Source organism: Bufo bufo, chromosome 3, assembly GCF_905171765.1.
Source record: "Bufo bufo chromosome 3, aBufBuf1.1, whole genome shotgun sequence".
Classification (NCBI taxonomy): Eukaryota; Metazoa; Chordata; class Amphibia; order Anura; family Bufonidae; genus Bufo; species Bufo bufo.
This window is the reverse complement of record NC_053391.1, coordinates 623,938,531-623,962,633: the sequence shown is the minus strand read 5'-3', so window position 1 is coordinate 623,962,633 and position 24,103 is coordinate 623,938,531. Positions and strand designations below refer to the sequence as shown.

At 43.7% G+C, this 24,103-nt stretch overlaps 1 protein-coding gene across 3 annotated transcripts in view; it reads right to left on the bottom strand.

Annotated features, from left to right (window-relative positions):
• Nucleotides 1-24,103, bottom strand: part of DCLK1 (doublecortin like kinase 1) — a 352,916-nt gene that overhangs the window by 155,827 nt on the left and 172,986 nt on the right. For all 3 annotated transcript variants that reach the window (XM_040426114.1, XM_040426117.1, XM_040426116.1), the window contains exon 5: nucleotides 3,384-3,500. In XM_040426114.1, coding sequence (XP_040282048.1) covers nucleotides 3,384-3,500 — 117 coding nt within the window. The remainder of the gene's footprint in view (nucleotides 1-3,383; nucleotides 3,501-24,103) is intronic.

The following is a 24,103-nucleotide window of genomic DNA, read 5'->3' as shown; positions in this document are numbered from 1 at the left end:
GGTATTCACCGTGCCACTTGTGGATTAAATAGATTACTGGATATACAAGTGTCTTCCTTACATTGTTCCTTTCTTTATCCTTCATTTCCTTCCTTCCTTAAGAGCAGTTTGTATAATTTTTTATCTGTGGGACTATTCATATAGATTAACTTCATTTTCTATATAGGGACAGCAATAATGTATGCATTGAATGTTGAGCTTTGTATTTATAAATCATTTACTCATGTATTTTACATTTAGCTTTAAGTATTTTTTTTTTTTGTTGCATTTTAAGATTAGTACCATGATTTGTACTTTGTTCTTGTTATCTTGAGTTGAAAAGTTCAATTAAGTTTCCGGTTTCAATCTCCATTCCTCAATTCATCTTCACTCTCCCTGATATTAAATTTAGAACCTGCCCCTAATTTATGACTTTTCTTATGTGGATGTGTCCCTTCCAGTTTTAAATTCTGGATTTGTGGTCTGTCTGTCCAGGATGCTGCTGTCTTTACTAGCTCTCATTTATCAGCACACTTGTATCACAGTAATGCATTTCCCTTTTACAGTCCATGTACTAACAGAAACTGAAAATTAGGGTACATGATTCCCCCTGACACCATCTTAGAAGTATGACATGTGCTCTCTTTCTCTGTGAGATAATAAATAAATAAACAGAATTTTATTTGACCCTTACCCACTGCAGGCTACTTTGTGCCTCCTTCCAATCTACACTTAGTGCAGCCTGTGTAATGCCCTGCCTATTCTCTAATCTGATATGTTCAACCTCCTGTGCTGCTATCTCTAACAATTAGAGAGGGGAGGGGGGCAGCAGAGAGACTGTATATAGCTAGGAACTATGTCAAAAGCAGTAGGACTATGTGAAGGAGTTACATAGATTCTACATCAGCAAAAGCATAAAAAAATTTTTATGAAGATTATTAAGAAAGATGTTTAATTTTGCATCTAGGAAGCAGATGACCAATGCAACAATTTCAGTGCAAAGGAGTCCATACTTTTAAGATTAGGATTTAAAGGGAGCCTGCCACCTGCCTCATGCACTATATAAATACATTATCTGGAGTCAGGCACAGTAGTACTCTGCATGTAGTACTGCACTTAATAGTGCATGTGGGAGGTAAAAGACTCCCTTTAAGGAGTCACTTTTTGAATGTGTCAGTTTATTGGCTTCTCACGGTCACCATTTCATCTTCCATTTTTTATTATGTGCAATAAAATGCATTAGATTTAATCATACATTTCCTTCTTGAAGCAAGTTTATTACAACTTGTCTTTGATCTACAGCTAATTGGTTGTTCATTATACTCTACCTTTCCACAGGATGGATAGTGGATGGAGTTTCTTAAAGCTCCACTGTCCAACTGCAAATTCTATAATGGGTCTGTCAACTGTCACACATCAGTTAGAGTAATGTTCCCCTCATATGGGACAGAGGGACCTTTTAGGACCACTCAGGCTCCAGGACCCAGGAATGACCATAACCAATGCCCCTGATTATTTAAAAAGTTGGTGCCACTTTGTCCATATTTTTGTATTTAGAAGCAATCCCATCAAATGGATTGTAAAGTAAATGGGCTTTGAATGATCAAGAACTTTTGACCTTTTTGGAAACCTATTTATTCCCTGACTCCAGGCCTGTTTCACTAACATAAGACCTGCAAGGATGCAGCAGCAATAGTAATTTATCTAGCCACACTACCATATTTGATATCAGTTTAGTAACTATTACATCATGTCCTTGTTACCCCCACAGCTTGTAGGATGGCTAAAGAAGGTTCTGTTGAGTCACACACTTGAAGTTCACACTAGAAAACTGAAATTATTATTGTCTATGCCACCGCCATCACAGCTCTAGTCAGCTCAGTCATTCACCAATTCATTGCGGCATTGCAGACTAGTGCATCATCAACTAGAAAACTAACAAAGCAAGTAGCACAAGGCGTAAGCCATAGTCACACAGTTAGTCCTGTTATAACCAGAGGCGTAATGACCAATGTGTCCCAGTAGTCATGTTGGACCTGATGAACCTGATATTGGACCTAATGAAGGGAGCTTTCCGTTCCAGAAATGGGTAGTCCCAATACACTGGTTTGTGAGAACTTATCAACAGTGTGAATTCATTAGCAGCGCGATCCAACTGCACTGGCTCACTTTGCTTCCATTTTTGTTCATCACACTGCTAAAATTGTTCATTAATTGTTCAAGGAACATCACAGAGCTCAAGGTAAAGACTGGGCCTCCAAATTCTTCAGATTCAAGACAATCTGTAGGATGTGCTGGAAAAAACAAGTCCTATCCATGTAGGTCCAAACTTAAAAGGGTCATTTGAGTTATTCCAAAAGCCCCCCAAAGACAGAACGTGTGATAAAGTATTAAAAAAAAAAGTATACTCACCCATTTCATCCCACTCCACTTCCAGTGCCACCGCTGTGATTCTTCCCACTGAGCTGCTTTTTTACTTGGCTGCAGCAGTCATGTCAGGTATAGGTCATGTCACCGCTGCAGCCAAGTAAACAGATCCTAGCAAGAAGAACTTAAGTGGCGGTACTGGAAGCAGAAGGAGATAAACTGAGTGAGTATACCTACATGTTTTTATTTTGTCACAATTCCTGCCTTTGGGGATTTTTTGAATATGAAATTCAGACAACCCATTTAAAGAATCTGCTGCTTATGCCTTAGTACCATATACCGGACACCTCCATAGATCTGTGAAGCCCATGTCTTGATGAATCACTGATGTTTTGGTGGAATAAGAAGGACCTACATAATATTAGGCAGGTGGTTTAATGTTACGGCTGATCGGTGCATATACAGCAGACACAAGCTAAAGCTACTTTCACACTTGCGCTAGCAGGGTCCGACAGGCTGTCTCGGCAAGGAACAGCCTGCCGGATCTGTACTAACGCTAGCCCATGTGTGCCCCCGGAAGTCCGCTCTGGCACCATTCACTATAATGGGGACAGGCCGGAGTAGCGAGGTCAAACATGCCGAGAGGCGGCCAGACAAAAACTGCAGCAGTTAATGGGGCTGGAGCGGACATACGGCGGCACAAATGGGTTGCCGTTAGTACGGATCCGGCAGGCTGTTCCGGCAGGGGACCCTGCTAGCGCAAGTGTGAAAGTAGCCTACAGTAAGTGTCAGCATACAGATGAAGAATGGTGATGCAGTCATTAGGGAGTATAAGAATTATGGTTGGATCAAGGTTTGTAGGACATTAAAATGAAAGGGGCTATCCTACAAATAATAACTAGACATCATATAATACATGACAATCTCCTTCTAATAAAGCCCAACAACCAAAAAGAAAGATAGTCAGTAAGAAAAAAGTTATATTCTATAAGTAAATTATGTATTTGAGAGCAAAACAGAAACATGTTGACACCTACTTGAACTGGTCGATGCAGGGGACTTGCTTCGCCGGGAAGGTCCTGGACTCTTAGTTGTACTTCTGCGTGGTATGTTAGGAAGCTTGGTGTAAGAAGTAGATTTCACAACCCGACATTCTGAAAGGGAAAAAATGCATATTGAAATGTATCCAGTTTGTCTTTTGAAGGGCGCAGACTGATCTTAAGTAAAAGGCTACATGTCACGAGGAAAGATCAAACATATACTTGTATGGCTGGACAGAAGATAAAGAAATCCTCCAAACATGACATTTTGGAGGCTCAGATCTACCTTTTGTTATCATTTTACTGGATGGCATTAGAAATAATAAAAAAAAAACTCAGCTTACAAAATAAATTGTTTGTATATAGAGTTGCATTAATTGCTTATACAATATAACAAAGTCAGCATTTCAGTAGATGTTCTAAGTGTCAGAAAGCCTACTGTATGTTCATTCACAAGCGTAGAATACTGCCTCATCCTCCTCCAATAAATTCTGGAGGTACTGAATTGTTTTCCATGAATAAATATAATACATTAACTACTAGCTATTCAAGTATGTATGGAATGTATAGAGTGTAGAACTAAAAGGGCATGTGTCACCAGATTTCCGAGCATTAATCCAGCTGCCGTGTGAGATCTGCGCATGTCAGCTGAATGTAATGCTTTTAGTTGCATTTTTTAATGTGGATTCAATGTGTAGAAAAACAATCTTTTATAATATGTAAATTAAACCCAGGGTGCAATGAGGGCAGTGCTGTTGCACCTAGAGGCTCCGCTCCCTGCCTGCTTTGCCACGACCCCACAGCTAAGACTGACATGCCAGGCTGAGAAAAGATATTCATGCCTGGCCGTGAAGTCTCGCAGAGACGTGCTGTACAGGAATGGGGCACACGGACTCTTTTGCTGGATTCTGTAGGATGAAAACACTCATTTATTAAGACCGATTATTTATAAGTCTTAAATTGTCTCTGCACTGCTGGAGGAGCTGCCATAGTTATGTGGAGGCACAGGCCACGCGACAAACTGAACTCTACACCAGCTCCCTTGCTGGCATAGATTTAGGTCATTTTCTACACCATAAACTGGTATAGAAAATGATGAATAAGCATACTGGCCCACCCTGACCCACGCAAAGCCCGCTTTTCTCCTCCTGTCGGAAAAGTGGCGTCAGCGGGGGAAGGTGGCATATTTTGTCGCAAAATGGCTTGCCACAGAAGCTGCGATTGATATATGCCACAAAAGTGAAGTATGTCAGTTAATAAATGAGCCCGTTAGTGTACAACATACATATCAAAATGAGGGAGGAAAAAAGATAAAAACTGATATTTTGGCCAGCATACCAGTGTTGAGAGGAGGTGCAAGAACAAAAGACTGTGGAGATTATGTGTCTGACAGGATTATGTACTCCATAGCTAATTTGTCCAGGATATAAAGGGCTTCCGGAACCTGCACATTATTTAAAGCCAGGTTGGGGATCTACTCAGGCCCACATTCTGCAAACACTCATTTATTAAGACCGGCGATTAAGACCGGCTAAGTCTTAATTGTCTCTGCACTGCTGGAGGAAGCACCAAAGTTATGCGGAGGTCCATGACATTGTGATTACATTTAAGAGTATAGCAAATATAAGAGAAAGTGAGAAAGCTGCAAGGAAAGTGTTGCACCCCTACGATATTTCTGGATGCTAACTAAGTGCAGTGTGAGGAAGATTGCTCCAGAGAAGGTAAAAGGCCTGTGAGAACTGTAAGAATGTGGATATGCAAAGCTGTGTAAAATCTGCCGGACCATGAATTGTGGATCTGAATTGTGCCAACTCCTGTGAGCGCTGTAGTGGGACTTTACTTCCCAATAAGAGCATTACTCTACTGTTAAACTGGCCTCATCAGCGCATCACACTTCAGGGAACCCTGCCTTGTACCTCAAAACTTATCTCCACCAAGGTACCCTACCTGACACCAGACAGGGACTCCAAAGCAAAGGAGTGCCCGAAGGGAAGAAAAGATGCGCCCTTCCCATTATCGCATGGCTTAAGGGAGTGACAGAGAAAAATGTTCCTGGAAAACACCTTTAATGTGCTGTGGTGGACACACATGCTCAGTCTTGCTTCTCTCTACACCGGTGGGAGAAGCCGGTTGCTTCTAAACTGCAGAGTCTATTTTGCTTCGTTACTCTAATTGCAATTCCTCCAAGAAGCAAATAAGACGCTGCAGCTTAAGAAGTAACTAGTTCACTACACCAGGTATCACTCTTCATACCTAAAGGAGCAGAGAGAGACAAGACTGAGCATGTGTCCACCTCAGCGCATTTACTGAACTGGACAGTGAAAGGCCAATCAATAAAACCAGCAGGTGGCGCTGTTGTAACATTATTAATGCAATATCTGGGATATAATTTTTTTTTATAAATGTAAATAGAAAAATGTTTATAATATTTTTGTGGTACAAGTGCTTTAAATATTGTCATGAAAACCAAGTTGTAGTGCCTATTCTAAGAATAATACTACTAATACATAGTAAAAAGACATATATTCTGCCTCTATAAACAGCAACCTAAATAGGTAAAGATGAAATAATAATAATAATAATATAAAATATATAACATAAATATGTCTTGACATATCAATATCACTAAGAAAAATATGAAACGAAAAGACTTTTAAATTGCAAAACTATCTTGATTGCATTTTTATCTGATGATGGCTTTAAATTCTTTTGTCAATATCTGTAATCAAGTATATCAGAGTCCAGAGACTCTGCCCATTGCAGACGGTGATAATACTCCCTAAAGAATGAATTAACATAAATTAATCAGAACATCTCAACTACAAAGTTATTTAATTATGAAATATTTTAATCTAATTCTGGAACCATGCTAATGTGTGATGTCCTCATTTCTCTGTAACAGCATACCAGGATACTGTATGCCTTTCAAAAAACTTTTAGTTAATAAAAGACAACTTTATATAGTCAGGGGCAGCCTTAGGGGTGATCGACCTCAGGGTCAGACTGGCCCACAAGAGGACCAGTGGATCCTCTGGTGGACCTAAGCTCTGACGAAAATAACAAAGGATAATCTGGAGCTCTCCTTGGAACCAAAAACCACCAGATATCCTAATGAAACATATTGATGGTAATTCCTGAATGTGCAATAATAGTAATAACAAAAAAATAAAAATGTGAACATGTAAATGTCCGACATTCACAGAACATGGGCCCTCAGAATCATTATCTCTGTTAGGCCCAAGGGAATTCAGTGTGACACTGATCAACCTACAGTACATGGAGCATTGTTAGTCGAGGTGCTGTTATGTCAAAGCGAATCTTTTTCCCCATGTTTGTCCAATTCTTAAAAATTTAAATTTATATAACTTTTGATTCCAGTTGGGTAGGTGTCCATGTGTGTGAATGCATGAGTTACGGAATCATACCAGAAGTTCTGGAGTGAGTCAATGACTTTTAAAGTGGTTGTCTGGATCAGGAATCCCTCAATTAGCTAAAACACAGAGCCAATTCAGGCCTGCAGATGTCCATTGGAAGCAACAGATGTACACTAATCTAGGGGGCCACCAGTAAGAGCTCCTCATCGCCCTGTAGAGGACTCATCATATAAACAAAGGCGTTATCTAGTTTAGAAAACTTTATTTCAAATGGCTTATCATTCTTAAAGGGGTTCTCTGGGAATGATTTCAAATGGCCACAAGCAACCTGTCCTAGAATGTGAGAAGGACTGTCCCCACTTGCTGAGGTGCCTAGGGAGTGAGGGGGCCTAACTACACATCACGCTCTGACACTCACATATACTACACTTTGGTGGGAGTTCCTGTTAGGCTGTTCAGCCATAATGGCACATTGTAGGCAGGTTCGCATTATTACCATTTATTTTAGAGCAATATAGAGAGGCCCCAACCCCTCCCCCCCCCAGGCAGTTTTGCATGTTCAGGCAATCAGTCCTGCTTACATTCCAGGACAGGTTGTTGGCTGCCATGTTAAATCATTCCCGGAGAACCCCTTTAAACCCCAGCAATGACTGTAGCATAGAGCAGCTACAAATAGCGTTTCTGGCGCTTCCTGCAGCAGGACACCCTGATTTCAATTTACTTTCCAGAGACCTATTCATTAAAGGAAATGTATCGCCTATATTTTTATTATCAATTAAATATTTTTATTTATTTATTTGACTGTAGATTTTTTATTCTGGTTTTTGTATATGATTACAGGGGCAGCTATCTTGTCTGAGGTGCTGCTAACTGCATTTAGAGATATGCCTTATAGCAGCCACATGGACCATAGACAGCCTGACATCTACGAGAGGGTGTTGTGGGCGTGCTGTGTGACCTGTGCAGAGGTCTCTGTGCAGGGAGAGGGAGAAGATACTGTAAGGCTACCTTCACATCTGCGCTTTGCCTTTCCGCTATTGAGATCTGTCATAGGATCTCAATATCGGGGGAAAACGCTTCCGTTTTGTCCCCATTCATTGTCAATGGGGACAAAACTGAACTGAAACGGAGTGCACCAAAATGCATTCCGTTCTGTTTGGTTGCATCCCCATTGCGAACAGAATAACGCTGCAAGCAGCATTTTTCTGTTTGTGATGTGGTACGGAGCAAGACGGATCCGTCATGACTCACAATGTAAGTCAATGTGGACGGATCCGTTTTCTCGGACACAATAGAAAACGGATCCGTCCCCCATTGACTTTCAGTGGTGTTCTTGACGGATCCGTCTTGGCTATGTTAAAGATGATACAACTGGATCCGTTCATAATAGATGCAGACGGTTGTATTATGATTAACGGAAGTGTTTTTTGCTGATCCATGACGGATCCAGCAAAAACGCTGGTGTTAAAGTAGCCTAAGCTGTGACCATCACCTATTGAATGCCTTGATTCTGTATTATCTATATAGAGGTTTTATCTTTTATTTCATTGTAGCCTGGTCTGTGAGGATAAAAAGATGATTGCTGAAAAGTGACCTCCACAGAACAGAAAGTGGCGCATACTGTTAGGCTCGGTGACCGGTGTGCAAACTGCAGAATTTTTGGTATTTTTTATATAAATAATCACATGGAAAATGAAAAATAATAGTACCAAAATTCTAAACAATATGCTTAAAGGGGTTATCTCATCATGGACAATGGGGGCATATCACACCGCTGGGACCCGCACCTATATCGAGAACGGAGCACTGCAAGTGAAGGACGGCGCTGGCTGGGCTATTTCCGTCGGTCCCATAGAAATGAATGGGAGCGGGGACCGCGCATGCGCGGTACGCTCCCATTCACTTCTATGGGGAGCCAGCTTGGTGGTGGCCAGGCCGGAGTCCTCCAGCCACCACCTTGCGGGGCTCTGTTCTCTATATAGGTGCAGGTCCCAGCGATGGGACCCGCACCAATAAGACAATGGGGACATATCCTAGCGATATGCCCTTATTGTCTATGATGAGACAACCCCTTTACTATAAAAGCTTGATTTATTCAATTTTTATTTTTCACCACTGATTCCCTTTAAGTTAAAATGTATATCTGCGCAGCCCCTACATTTGACATCCTCCCAGGATATCAGAAGACGCTAAAATGGATACAACAGTTATTCACATACAGTCTTACAAACACAAAAGTAAAAAAAATTATAATTTACTTTGAAGTATAGAAGTATACAGATGTCTGTACTGGAGTTTACCCTCCGTTTCACAGTGAAGAACATCTAGCACAGCTACTTGATCTTCTGCATCAAGGGGACCTTACAGAGTAGCTGATGAAATGATTCATAAAATGTCCAGGATTCCATGAATCACTTCTCTTTGTTCTATTACTGTAGAACAGCCCTTCGGCTTCAAGGACAGACATAGCTTCCCATAAATCATATTTATCTAATTTACTGGTGATTAGACTAACAGCATAAGGAACGCTGTATACTTGGCTGTGGTGCAAGGCCTCATCTATGCTCTGCCAGAGGGCAACTTGGTTGCACTTCTATCAGTATTTGCAATGCTAAAAATATTATGTGCTAATACAATCAATAAAGTCTATTACCAAAAAAGACCCGCTTAATGAATGTCACGATGATTGTTTTTTTTTATTTTTAGAAAAAATGACCTATAGGATCAATTAGTATTGAGTATTAGAGACTGTACAAGAATATTATCACAGCTTCACTATTGAATATTATTTTAGTTATTATTTAGTTTTTATCTCTATTATATCTATATTATATACAATGTCTAGATGGGACCTGTCACCTCTCCTGACAAGTGTGTTGTAGTAACTACTTGCATCCTCCAGGTAATAATTCTGCAGCATCTACTAGAAGTTATGAATGAATTGTCAGCAGCTTGAGTTGAGGGGGCGTCCCTGCAGCAGTACTGATTGGACAGAGTCTGACACACTCGCTACTGGTAACACCCAACAGTATCTTTACTGCAGTCTGCTGGCAATTTATTTGGAAACTTCTAGCAGGAATAATACAGGAATGGCAGAACATAGTCATAAGAATAGATGCTCCAAAATTGTTATTACATGGGGAATGCAAGCTGTTACTAAAGCAGACATGACAGGTCTTCTTTAAGGTCCTCTTTGCTCCATTTATCTTAATTTACATTAAGTTTCATAGTCTGTCTCACTTACTGTACATTCACTGATGCGTTGAACGGCCACTGCTTGGATACAGTCAGGATTGTGGTAGAATTAACACTTTAAAGTTTGTCCAACTAATAATTTTATTTCATGTAAACAAATGGCTCAGAATGGTGTCAGATAATAAAATAAGTCATACACAACTTTATAGGTCCCCTACAGTTACTGTTCTACTACTTCCTGGTCCCCAACCTGTCTCTACTTCCTGGTCGCTCTGGACACACAGGAAGTGACCGCTCAGCCAATCACTCGCTGCGGCTGGCCACTGCTGCTTCCAGTGATTGGCTGAGCAGTCATTTCCTTCATGCCAAGAGAGACCAGGAAGAAGGGATCTATGGGGGGCCGGGCGGCGGTGAAACATTATGGTCAGGCAATCAGTGAGCTGAGTCTGACTTATTTTATTATTTTACGCTGTTCTAAGTCCTTTCTTTAACAACCCCTTTAAAGTCTCATGCACACAAAGTCGTGTACTGTACATGGAAACAGAATGACAACAGATGGAGTCCCTGCAGTTCTGTATCCAAAGAACCATAGGCATGCCACAATTTATTTTCTTTTATGGATCCTGCATGAATCTACACGTAACAACTCTGAAGTGCCTACATGGAGGTGCAGTATTTGGCCATAGAGTTTAATAAACACCATATTACAGATATGTACATAAAGTGGCTACATTTATACTGTACACCTCAGAGTGTGGCAATACAAAAGTAAATGTAAGATATTTTTTTTAGAACTAAAACGGTGACAAAAATGGCACAATAAGACATGCTACTTTCACTGCATTAAAGGGGTTGTCTCATCATGGACAATGGGGGAATATTGATAGGATATGCCCCCATTGTCTTATAGGTGCGGGTCCCAGGGGCGTACCTAGAGCATTTGGCACCCGGGGCGAACCCTTTGTTTGGCACCCCCCCCCCCCCCAATAAAGTTAAGAAAACATGCACAAACTTTTTTCAATGTTTTGCCCGGGCTCCGTGGCCGCCGCTGCCATGATGCAGGAGGCTCAGCTCGCTTATAGCCAGCAGCAACAGCAGCACCCTGGCAGCGGAGGGCACCACCCGCACCACCTTCACCATCCGCACCACAACCCCCCTCCTCACCCGCTGCCTCCCCCCCAGCCTATGCACCGCCATGACATGAGTGCCCTGCAGTACAGCCTGCTCCCCGGGGCGCAGAGCTACATGAGCGCCTCTCCCTCGGGCTACGGGGCGCTGAGCTACTCCTCCAGCCAGGGATCGCCCTCCTCCGCGGTCTCCTCCGGCTCCCTCAGCGCCCTGGTGAAGTCCGAGCCCAGCGTCAGCCACCCTGTCACCGGAGGAGGCCCGCACAGCCGGCAGCCCTGCCCCAGGGATCTGCGGGAGATGATCAGTATGTACTTACCCAGCAGGGGGGAGACTGGGGACCCGGTGGCAGTGGCGGCGGCCGCGGCGGCGGCAGCGGCAAACAGTAGACTGCACAGTAGAACGCCTTCATGGTGTGGTCCCGGGGGCAGAGGAGGAAAATGGCGCAGGAGAACCCCAAGATGCACAACTCGGAGATCAGTAAGAGGCTGGAGGCCGAGTGGAAAGTTATGTCCGAGGCCGAGAAGAGGCCATTCATAGACGAGGCCAGTGGATGGAGGGGTGACTCCGTCATGGCACCCCCCTTGTCAGTGGCACCCGGGGCGGGCCGCCCCCCCCGCCCCCCCTTGGTACGCCACTGGCGGGTCCCACTACTGGGACCCACACCTATATCGAGAACGGAGCCCGGCAAGGTGGTGGCTGGAGGACTCCGGTCTGGCCACCAACAAGCCAGCTCCCCATAGAAGTGAATGGGAGTGTACCGTGCATGCGTGGCCCCCGCTCCCATTAATTTCTATAAGGCCAACGGAAATAGCCGAGCCCGTGCTCGGTTATTTTCGCTGGACCAATAGAAAATGAATAGAGGGCTGCATGCGCAGGGTGCACTCCTTCACTTTCGGGCCTCCATTCTTAAAATAGGTGGGACCCGCACCTATAAGACAATGGGGGCATATCCTAGCGATATGCCCTCATTGTCCATGATGAGACAACCCCTTTAAGGAGAATTCATTAAATCTTAACAATTGGCCGCTGCACTAGAAGAAAACCTTTGCAGGAACCATCATATCCAAATACAACTTTACTGTTAACCCATATTTTAATGACCTCTGCTTTTTATTTGGCCAGGGGTATAAGCTATAGAAGACGATCTGGTGTTGGAGCGTGAAGAACTCTCTGGAGAATAAAGTTTCTCCTTGTGGAGAGCATCAAGTGGCATGGGGTGTCTTATAGGCCAACCACTGCTCCCTGGGAAAAACATAGGCAAAGTAGCTCTCCTCCAGGAATAGTCATGGAGGGTGCCACCTATTGGGAGTAACTTCCCTATGACTCAATGTCCAACCTTTTAACAGGGCTTACAATATGACTAAGAATTTAAGCCAAATCAGAACCTTCACCATGAGGAAAAGACACCTATTCCCAGAGTGTTTCCACAAAGAGAAGGTCTCTCTTCCTAATAGAGAAGAGTTTGCTTTGGCTTACATCTTTAGTCATATTGTTAGGCATGTTAAAAAATCTGAAACATCAGATTCCTAGGAAAGCTCCCCCAATCTCTGGCACTCCTGGGGGATAGATAAGTTGCATATAAAGAACACTCTGTAACATAGGATAGCATTAGAAAGGCATGTGATGTTTCTGGACTCCAAGATTTGAATAGAGGCCCAGGAGCTTCTAGCTATGCTGCTTGGTTCAATTTCTTCTTTACTCAGCAGAATGCATTAGAAGAGTATTGCTCTGCAGAGACTGAACCTGCAGGGGGTGAGAGAAGAGCTAAAACTAGATTTCAGTGGTTTCTAAGATATAGCGTACTATAGCTTAACTTCTCAAATCTCTTCTAATTTAGGGTTGTGCAGTAGATTCTAGAGACCTATATTAAAGGGGTTCTGCACTTTGTTTAAACTGATGATCTATCCTCTGGATAGATCATCAACATCTGACCGGCGGGGGTTCGACACCCGGGACCCCCGCCGATCAGCTGTTTGAGAAGGCAGCGGCGCTCCTTCTCACTGTTTACCGCTGGCCCAGTGACGTCACGACTAGTATCCACTAGCGTGGGCAGGGCTAAGCTCTGTTCACTTGAATGGAGCGCCGCTGCCTTCTCAAACAATTGATCGGCGGGGGTCCCGGGTGTAGAACCCCCGCCGATCAGATGCTGATGATCTATACAGAGGATAGATCATCAGTTTAAACAAACTGCAGAACCCCTACTTGTGCTGTTTTTATGTAAAAATGTACACACCTATTTAGTATTCTAATTGATGGTGAACATTATCAACAGCGTAATTAAAATAATCAAACATCCTCAATGGAAGCTTTGATGCTGTAACTGTGGGCACGCAGCCTCCGTGCCTGCGTCAGTGGTGGAAAATTGTTAATCAAGGTTGTTAAATGCAGTACACAAAAGTTGCCAAAAAGCAAGAGTGAAGATCTGTACAGTTTAATGAGACACGTCTGATGAATGGGCGAAATCATGTGTTTACTGCTGTAAATGCTATTTAAAGCAATTTAATTAATGGCATAATCAATGTGTGTACATACATTACTAACACAGAAGAACATGGAATATAAAATGGGCACAATATCAGAGACACCACCCTTTTGAAGGTTGCCTGTTTGTAGATTAGACACATGCCCCTGGGAGTGCAGCATGTTAGGCTACTTCCACATCTGCGCTTTCCCTTTCCGCTATTGAGATGCGTCATAGGATCTCAATACCGGGGGAAAACGCTTCAGTTTTGTCCCTATACATTGTCAATGGGGACAAAACTGAACTGAATGAAACAGAGTGCACCAGATAGCATTCTGTTCCATTGCATCCCCATCGCGGACAGAATAACGCTGCAAGCAGTGTTTTTCTGTCCGCAATGTGATGCCGAGCAAGATGGATCCATCCTGACACACAATGTGAGTGTCTATTTACACGTCCACAAAATGGATCCGGATCCGTTCCGCAACGTTGTGGAACGGATCCAAACCCATTCATTTTCAATGGGGCCGGAAAAGATGCGGACAGCACAGTGTTCTGTCCGCATCCGCACTTCTGTTCCGCAAAAAATAGAACATGTCCTATTCTTGTCCGCAAACACGGACAAGAAAAGGCATTTCTATTAAAGTGCTGGCCATGTGCGGTCCGCAAACTGTGGAACGCACATGGCCGGTGTCTGTGTTTTGCGGATCCGCAATTTGCAGACCGCAAAACACTTGTGGACGTGTAAATGGACCCTAAGTCAATGGGGATGAATCCGTTTTCTCTGATACAATAGAAAACGTCCCCCATTGACTTTCATTGCTGTTTATGATGGATCCATCTTGGCTATGTTAAAGATAATACAACTGGATCCGTTCATAACCGATGCAGACGGTTGTATTATCAGAACGGAAGCGTTTTTGCTGATTCATGACAGATCCAGCAAAAAACGCTGGTGTGAAAGAAGCCTAAAATAGGGAGGACGTTTTCCGTGGCTCACTTTCAGTGTGAATCCACATTAGAATGGGAAAATGGAGTGATCTGAGAGACTTGGAACAAGTCATGATCATAGATGCTAGACTAACCAGGGCCAGTAATTCAAAAACTACCAAGAGTATATACTGAGAATGGTGTAATCGAGGAAAAACATCCAGCAAAATGGGATCCTGTCGACTTAAACAACTCGTCAAAGAAAGGGGTAGGACGGGGATGTCAAGAATCGTTCTGATGAACAGGCGATGCACAGTCCATAAAACTGCAGCACTGATGCTCTAATGCGGGCATGGCCAACCTGCGGCTCTCCAGCTGTTGTAAAACTACAACTCCCACCATGCCCTGCTGTAGGCTGCTAACTGTAGGCAGTCTGGGCATGCTGGGAGTTGTAGTTTTGCAACAGCTGGAGAGCCTCAGGTTGGCCATCCCTGCTCTAATGTGTTCAAGCGCACAACTCGATGTACAGATGGGCTATAACAAAAACCACCGGCTTGAGCACCATTAGGGTAAGGCCACACGATTCCAGGAGTGAATTCAAGAAACAGGAGACGTTGTATCTGTCCTTTATACTTTCTCTCCTATTATGAACCAGTCCTGATTTTGGCTTCCAAAACTGCACCAGGAAATCTGACCGTTTGACTGTACTCTTATTGCTTAAGGGAAATATAAAGACAGGTTTCCAGTTGGTAAAAGAACTAAAAATTGGATCCCTGAACAGTGGGAAAAACATTGCGTGGTCACATGAGTCCAGATTTCTGATAGGAGGGACAGATTTGTCACAAGCAGCATGAATCAATGAACCATTCATGAGTCAATAGGTCAGGCTGGTGGAGGTGCAGTGATGGTGTGGGGAAGGTTTCCCTGACGCTCTGGGCCCTCCGATACCTGTAGATGGGCGTTTGGACAGTAGGACTTACCTAAGCATTTTTCATCAGGTGTTAATGCCATGGAAGAAAGACATTTTCAGCAGGACAATGCACCATGCTACAAGGCTGGCAAGCGCTGAGGTTCAGCCTATCAGTACTGTAAAAATAGTGAATACTAGGCCAGAAGTGACAGCCTGCCAAAAGCAGCGGGTCTGTCACTATACTGGGCTGCCCTCAGTGAGGTTACAGGTTCCATTTAATAGTTTATTTTTATCAATGAGAGAAATTTAAATCAAATGAATATTTGGTGTGACCACCATTGCCTTCAAAACAACATCAGTTCTTCTAGGTAGACTTGCACACAGTTTTTGAAGGAACTCGGCAGGGAGGTTGGTCCAAACATCTTGGAGAACTAACCACAGATCTTTTGTGGATGTAGGCTTGATCAAATCCTTCTGTCTCTTCATGTACTTCCAGACAGACCTCATGTTGAGATCAGGGCTCTGTGGGGGCCATATCATCACTTCCAGGATTCCATGTTCTTCTTCTTAAAATATTTTTTAATGTCTGGTCAGGATTAATGGTATCCTCAATGCTGAGAAATACAGGCAGATACGTATGCATCATGCAATACCATCAGGAAGGCATCTGATGTATTCTGCAGCAGGACAACAACCCCAAACATACAATCAAAGTCATTAAAGAAGGATTGATGCTGGTTTGAAGGCAAAGGCTAGTAGTACTATAAAATATACTGGTTTCAGTGGCACGTAAGCGCTATGTTATGTTCAGCACCTGGACAGTTCCACAATATATTGTAGGCTGCTGATTACTTGTAGTTCAAAAATGTCTTTTAAGAGGATTTACACAGTGGAAATGTTCAGATTGTTCTGTAATGTTCTCTAAGGATGGCTTTTACTAGACATAAGGTCATCCAGCTTCTGACGTAGTGGATTACACAGTATGTGGTTTATGTGATGTTTATCTGACATTAACAAGGTTTAATAAAAGCTGGTGGTGAGTAGTTATCACAATGGGGTTTTAAATGGAAGCATAAAAACAATAATGGTCATATACTGCACCCGTGGCAGATGTGAACTTATAAGATTAGTCAGGAGTCTCTGAGTTGAGAGAACATCACGTCCTGCGATAAAGCGGCCATGACACTGGAGATTGAGATGCCACAATCAAAACTGAAACACTCAACATGCATGGGATAACACTTTGGGTGGAATTTATGTGGCTTGTGCCAGTTTTATGCAGGAAAAAAGTCACATATTTTGGTGCACACCAGATTTTGTGTCTTTTTTAATTTCACAACACTCTTCTTTGAAAGGTAAGTGTTTGAAGGAGAGATGGGGCATCCCATGCCTCAACAGATTTCTGGAAATTTTCACCAGAAATTGGCATCTCCATTAAATTTGGCTTTTCTAACTACAACACACTTCTGATCAATTCCTTATTTTCTGAGGCTCCTTACAGCTTATTCAAAAGAAAGAGGTAAACATTGTCAGTGATCCCTATAATAAATGGATTCTTCATCTGTGTGGAATCAGTGTTGTCTCCGACAATGTTACATTTGTCCATTTTTTTCTGACTGTATGTTATCAGTATTCACTTTTTTCATGTCCATCTCCTAGGACGCATCTGTGAAAAATGGACCACATATGGATGGCGTGCTATTTTTTTCACTGACCCTGTGACCTGAATGGGTGACTCTAGGTCTGCATGGACCAGTGGTCCATGTGAAGAGTTGCACATGTGAATTAGCCCTTTGACTATAATGGGTCAGTGTCTAGTTTGCGTGCTATTCATTGTACACTTGGACAGCACATAGATGTGAACCTTGCTTGCGTGAATAGGCCCTTACTGTGCATATAGGATCTAAGATCTATGTCAGAGAACATGTTCACCTCTATAAGCTCCTCGAAGTAGTTATTCCATCAAGAAAACGCATCCCCTATCCACAGGATGGGGACAAGTGTCTAATCAGTGGGGCTCTGACCACTGGGGCCTCCGTCAATCACAAGAACAGGGGCCCATGTTCCATATTTGAATGGAGCGGCAGAGATGCATGTGTGTTCACTCCATGAGACTGCTGGACATAGCTGAGTACTAGCACTTGGCTATCTCTGGCAACCCATAGTTTTCAATTCAAATGGGATCATTATAGTGGATAGGGGATAAGTTGTCTTCATGGGACAACCACTTTATTTACTGCATAATGTATGTATTAGATGTATGGTGGAGGAATTTTTTGCAGTCCTATGTAGACTCATGGGATTTGCCTCTGTATCTATTGCAGACCTGTAAATAATGATAACATCATTGTACAACCATCAGATAGAGCGGAGCAGCAGATGTCTACACTTCTGTAGAAAGCAATGTATTTGCCTCCCCTTCTCAATGATAGGCACGTCTGACCCACGCAAGGCGACTAACAACAAGCTTTCTGCAGGCTGCTGATAAGAGATGTTAGTCAGCGCCGTGAAATGTGTGATTTATAATCCGCTTCTTATCACTAGATGTACTTTTTCAGGATATCACATAGATGGGGCCTTATTACAAAGGTTCATTAAAAAAACATATATCTATATTAAAAAAAAAAAGTGTGGAAGGTGGTGTCCAGTACATGCTAAATGGTAAAACACTGGGTAACACTGATATGAAAAAGGACTTAGGAATTTTAGTTGACAATAAACTTAAAGGGGTTATCCAACCCCCAAAATGCCCCCCCACATATGCCCGGGCCCCTCACAGAGGTTGTACTTACCTCTCTCCCAGGCACCCGCGTCGCTTCTGCTGTCTGCACGCCCGCCGTTGCATCTCCCCATCTCACGGATCAAAACATCTGGCGACGAGGTTGTTGGGGGCAGCCAATAGCAGGCCGTGACGTGAACGAGCCTCACTAACATCACGGGTGACGCTAGGGAGGCTCATTACCATTGCGACCTGCTATTGGCTGCCACCCGTCCCCGGATGATTTGATCCGCATGACGGGGAGAAGCAGCGGTGGCCGTGCAGGCAGCAGAAGTGACAAAGGTGCGAGGAAAGTACAACCTCTGTGAGGGGCCCAGCCATTTGGGGGAGCATTTTTGTGGTGGGATATCCCCTTTAACTGTAGAAACAAGTGCCAACTGCTGCCAAGGCCAATAAGATAATGGGTTACATCAAAAGCGGCATAGATGCCTGTGATGAGAACATAGTCCTACCACTTTACAGATCACTAGTCAGACCACACATGGAGTACTGTGTACAGTTCTGGGCTCCTGTGAACAAGGCAGACATAGCAGAGCTGGAGAGGGTCCAGAGGAGGGCAACTAAAGTAATAACTGGAATGGGTGGGCTACAGGACCTAGAAAGATTATCAAAATTAGGGCTATTTAGTTTAGAAAAAAGACGACTGAGGGGAGATCTATTCACCATGTACAGTATAAATTAATCAGGGGTTCTGAGGATAAGCCATCACTAGCTGATTGGTGGGAGCTCAACACCTCGCACCCCCACCGATCAGCTCACTTCAATGGGAGCAGAGCTGCAGTAACGAGCTCAGTCGCTGCCGTCTTCTTCCTGTGCCAGAGCTATTGCCAAACAGCTGATTGACAAGAGTGCGGGGTGTTGAACCCCCGCTGATCAGTTAATGATGGTCCATCCTGAGGATAGGCCATGGCTTGAGGTGGACAACCCCTTTTAAAAAATTGCTGAGCTTCAATGCCTGACAAAGCCTAAGAGCAATGGAGCTGTTTCTATATAAAAGGCAGACCTTTACTCCTCTAAAGGATGCGTGCAGAGACTTGACATTACCTGACTTTAAAAAGAAAGGGGGTAAATACGTTAAATGTACAGTCTAAAAGGTGTCTAGTATTAGTTATAAAAAGTAGCTTAAATAAATGATCATTATTAAAAAAATATATAGATTAATAAAATAATTGTAACACGGTTATCCTGTAATGTCACTAAAACACTTGCATAAAAAGAGGAGAGACTAAAATAACAGTAAAATAACGCACTATAGAATATTGCTCCTACTCTAATATTAACATAAAATGAGGCAAAGCAAATTAACGGTTTATTTTCTGGACCATCTGGTCATAAAACTGAGACATAAAAATGACAATATAGAAACACAACATGACATTTTAGCACATACTTTTAGCACCAAAGCCGGCTGCTGAAAACATTCTTTTGCTCATATTCCGGATGATAATTTTGCTAAATAATTTTTTTTTACTTGATTAGTATGCACATGTCAGAAAACAGCGCTTTTTTTTTGTTGCGCTTTTATTTCTTCTTGCAGCAAATAACTCACATAGACACAATCCTCACAGACTCAAATAGTAGAGTGTGGTCAGAAACTGATTCATATTACATTTCTTTTGGAAGTATTGCATGAATAGACTCATATTTGTTAAAAAGCAAATAGAGTAATAAGCATTTTCCTAATAGAAATATCAGGTATGAAAATAAGGGTTTGTAAATGCTTTCGGAGAAGGAATGACCATAGAACCTACAATCATAGCACTGCTATTCTAGAAAATGTAGAATATGCTCCCTCTTAGGTAATAATGAATTACCAGGGTGCTCGTAGGAAGGGCAGTCCGGCCACGGGATCGGTGGATTACCGATAACTGTTCTGCATGTGAATCACCCAACCTGTACTTGCTGTCATTTCAAAAAGCAAACACAGGTGCAGCTCGGTATTCTGTATGCGGATCCCGTGGTGGCCCATTCCATGTACCAACACGAGTAGAATATTAAAAAAGGAGAACCCAGCGCTTTGGCAGTTGTCAATGTCAAGCGTGTACAAGGAGCAACAGTTCCATAGCAAACACTGAACTGGAGCCACCATTCTGGTGTTGGTGGACACTACCACAATGCTAAACAACTAAGACAAGAGGAACTGATGCACTTTTTCCCCATCTCCTTTCCACAATCATTTGGTTAAAGTATGTGTCGTTTAAAACTTTTGACATGTTATAGTAACATGTCCGAAGTTTTGGTCGGTGAAGGTCAGGGTGCTAAAACACCATAGATTAGATAGAAGACCTCAGTTGAGCACTGTACTGCTACAGATTTGATCAGTGAACCAAGCGTGTGGTGTACTGTACAAATCCCTTGAAAATTCATGATACTGCAATCTGCAGGCTCGACTAAATGAGAGCTAATCAAAGCCAAAAGGGCAAAGCATTTAGCTGGGTGTTTCTAGCCCTTACTTTTAGGGTTTGGTGGGTGTCTCAGCTGATCCAAACCTCTGACATTTCACTATGACATGTAAAAAGTTTTATAAACCGATGGGTGCCCTTCAGTTCCCTGCTTGCTAACACAGTAGGGCTTATGGAGAGGGGTTGGTTAAGCAGCATGTCAGATATTAAAACAAGGCTAGTCTAGCCTTGGTCTCCTCGGGCCCTATATGCAGTACAGTGGAACAATCAACATATTGTAGGGATTTGCTCTGGTAGACAGGCTTGCAGACGCAGTATAGAGGCAATGACAACGTCTTTAACTTAAACAGTTCAGTGGTTTATTCACACATAAGGAAAGTGACAACAAAAAGTTAGTTTCAAGGAAAAAACACAGTCACCTTAAGTCTGGTGTTTGTTCACACCAGGCAGCAACACATAAGTCCTTGGTGAAACAGAAGTCCACGTGCTTTCATCCAAACAAGATAGCAGGCCTTTATCCCGGCCCAAACTCTCAGGCCCCAACACAGAGACTGGCAAAGCTCCACTGTCAGATGGAGGATAATCCACACCCAGGTGAGACTGCAGGCTGGGTTTTATATCCCTAACCAAAACCTGGCCTCAAACGTGGGGAACAGCCACCCACCCTGCACTTTGGCTGCTCCCAGTAAGAGCTGGCCCGGATCGGCTTTACAGCCACACTAAATAACCAATAGTGTCAGTCAGCACTAGCTGCCGCCGACACTTAAAATTACCGGCTCTTACCTTACCGAGGTCAGGAACCTCGGTGACACATATCTTCCGTCAATGATGGCCAATTGCGCTTTCCTACAATATATAAATCAGTGATATATTTGGTGGTCTATTCCATAGTAGTTTATGTAATCCCCGGTAATCCAGTGGTTAGTTCTTTATGGTTTGGAATTATTTTGGTCCTGGTTTGTATTTTGTGGTGGGAGGGGTGCAGTAAATCTTGATGGTCCATTGGTAGAATGGAGAGAAAAATGTGTCAGAACCGTAGCTCATCGGAGTGTTTCTTAGTTCTCTAGGACAGGGGCGTCGCTAGGGCTTTTTATCCGGGGCCAGGGCCCTGAACTACCACTGCCCCGAAACTCGCGACAACAAAGCCAGCATGTAACGGTCGCGTACACACACACACAGGGGGGAGGGAAGGGACCACTGCGCTCCACCCTTACCCCTGGCCCTGCCTACTTGCCTCGCGAGTCCTAATGACAGGGGACAACTAGACGGCAATCCCTAACTTAGAGTAAGTGCAGGGATGACAGACAGACAAACAACAGGACGTGAACGGACCGAGTCAATACCAGGAAAGCTGCAAAGTACAAATGGAGCAAGCAGAGAATTGTCAGGAGAAGCCGGGGTCATAAATACCAGGAGAGCAGAGAAGTACAAGAGGAGTCCTAAGAGAGTAGTCAGGTGGGAGCCGAGGTCACAATACCAGGACGGAAGCGCAGTACAGGAGGATCAGGCAAAAGGATGGTCAAGGAACAGGATCAGGTAAGTATTCAGCAGTCCAACAAATAGCCAGGAACCTAGAAATTAACAGGCAACCTGTAGCCAGCAGGCTGCCTGTATTTATAGTGGGGAGTGAGGGTCATGTGACGTGGCCAGCGTCACATGACCGACAGACCAACCAGTCGAGCACCGAGTGATCAGCTCGGCGCTCAAGGCAGACTAGGAGCAGGGAGCCACCCAGCTAGTAAAGCCGCCCTGGGAATGAGGTCAAACACAGAATCTCATTCCAAAAGCTAAGCAACAGTTCTGCGGGCAATGGGGGACCGAGTGCACCTTCGGAACCCCGTGACACAGCAGCAGCCCCAGCATCTCCTCCTATACCCTCAGTGCCGAATGACATTCGCAGCGCCAGCTGCCACATCTGCAGAGGCAATGGGACGGGCCGTGACATCACGCCACGCGTCCAATCAGCTGGCGGCCTTGGAGAAAGCGAAACACTGGCTACGTGTAACTGTCGCCAGGTAGAGAAGTAAAGCATGGCTGTCGCCATGCTGTATGGCGAGACGAGCGTGCTCTATACAGAACCATCACCAAGACCCGGCCATTGGACGGGATGCAGCAGCATGTCCTTCTACTCTGGCCCTGTGGTAGTTCTTACCTTAACCTTGAGTGCTGACGGCGAGCCGTCCGGGGCCTTCAGCAAAAGGGTGCTGGTGACTGGTGGGGCGGGCTTCATGTAAGTGACAGGGCCCGCCACCATTGTGCTAGTAACCCTCTGATGACAGCCTATAAATGTAGTTCTTTACCTCCACTAACAAGCAGACAGTTATCAGGAAGGAACTGTTCCTTCCCGATAATTGTATGCTGAGTTGGCGAGGGACACAAAAATTTTATTTTATTTTTACAAATTTTATTTCAGCTTTAAAGGATTATTCCAATTTCCAGTTAAAGAAAGTAGTCCCTAGTGGGGACACTGAGAGGAGAGTATTGTAACAGTAGGAGCCAATATAAATACTGGGGGCACTGTAGGGGCATTTTAAATCCAGGGGACATTATAGGCATTCTTATCGCTACTGGGGGCTCTATAGGAGTGACTTATAGATCTGACTTATTTCTACTAAGAGCACTATGGGGGGTCGTATTACTATCGAGGGGTCTGTAGAGCGCTTTATTACCACTGGGGGAACAATAGGGGGCCCTATTTCTACTGTGGGCTGTGTGAGGGCATTATTCTACTAATGGATGCACTTTAGGGGAGCATTATCACTGTTGGGGGCACTTTAGGGGGAAGTATTACTAATGAGGGCATTCTAGAAGGGAATTATAATTGGTGGGACTTTGAGGAGCACTATTACTATGGGGGGTACTATCTGTATGGCACTTATTTTTCTTCAGGATAGTATTTGGGGGTATTAGGGAGCACAGCGAGCAGCAGGATAACACTGTTGGGACTCAAGGTTGGGGATGATGATAGAAAAGTAAGGAAGCTAAGATGTCCGTGTGTCACACTCTGCAGAGACGAGGCCCTGGATGGCCCTGGGAGGCCCTGGATGTGAGAGGTATGCGCTGCTGTATAGCAAGTACAGCAAAAGGCAGTGTGTGGGGGAAGGGTTGACTTAGAGAACTGGGCCATATTCATTGGGGCTTGGGCCCCGGACCTTTGAGACCCTAGCAACGCCCCTGCTCTAGGGAGTTACTTGCTTACTATACTATTTCAGTACACAAACATACCGTCTGTTTTATCAATGACAAGTTGTTTCTAATGAATTGACAGATTGTGTTTTACTCATATATTTTTAGTCCACAAAATGTCAAGTGAAAGATCAAAGATACTGTAATCTGTTAATGAAGGACTAAGGCTACTTTCACACTTGCCTTGTCAATTTCGGTATTGAGATCTGTTTTGATTTTGCACATCAGGATGCATCCGTTCCGTTAGGATGCGGTTGTGTGAAATCAAAATGGAAAAAGATGGATCCGTCACTAAATACATTGAAGGTCAATGAGTGATGGATCCAGTGTTTTAGGCTCCTAAAAAACGCAT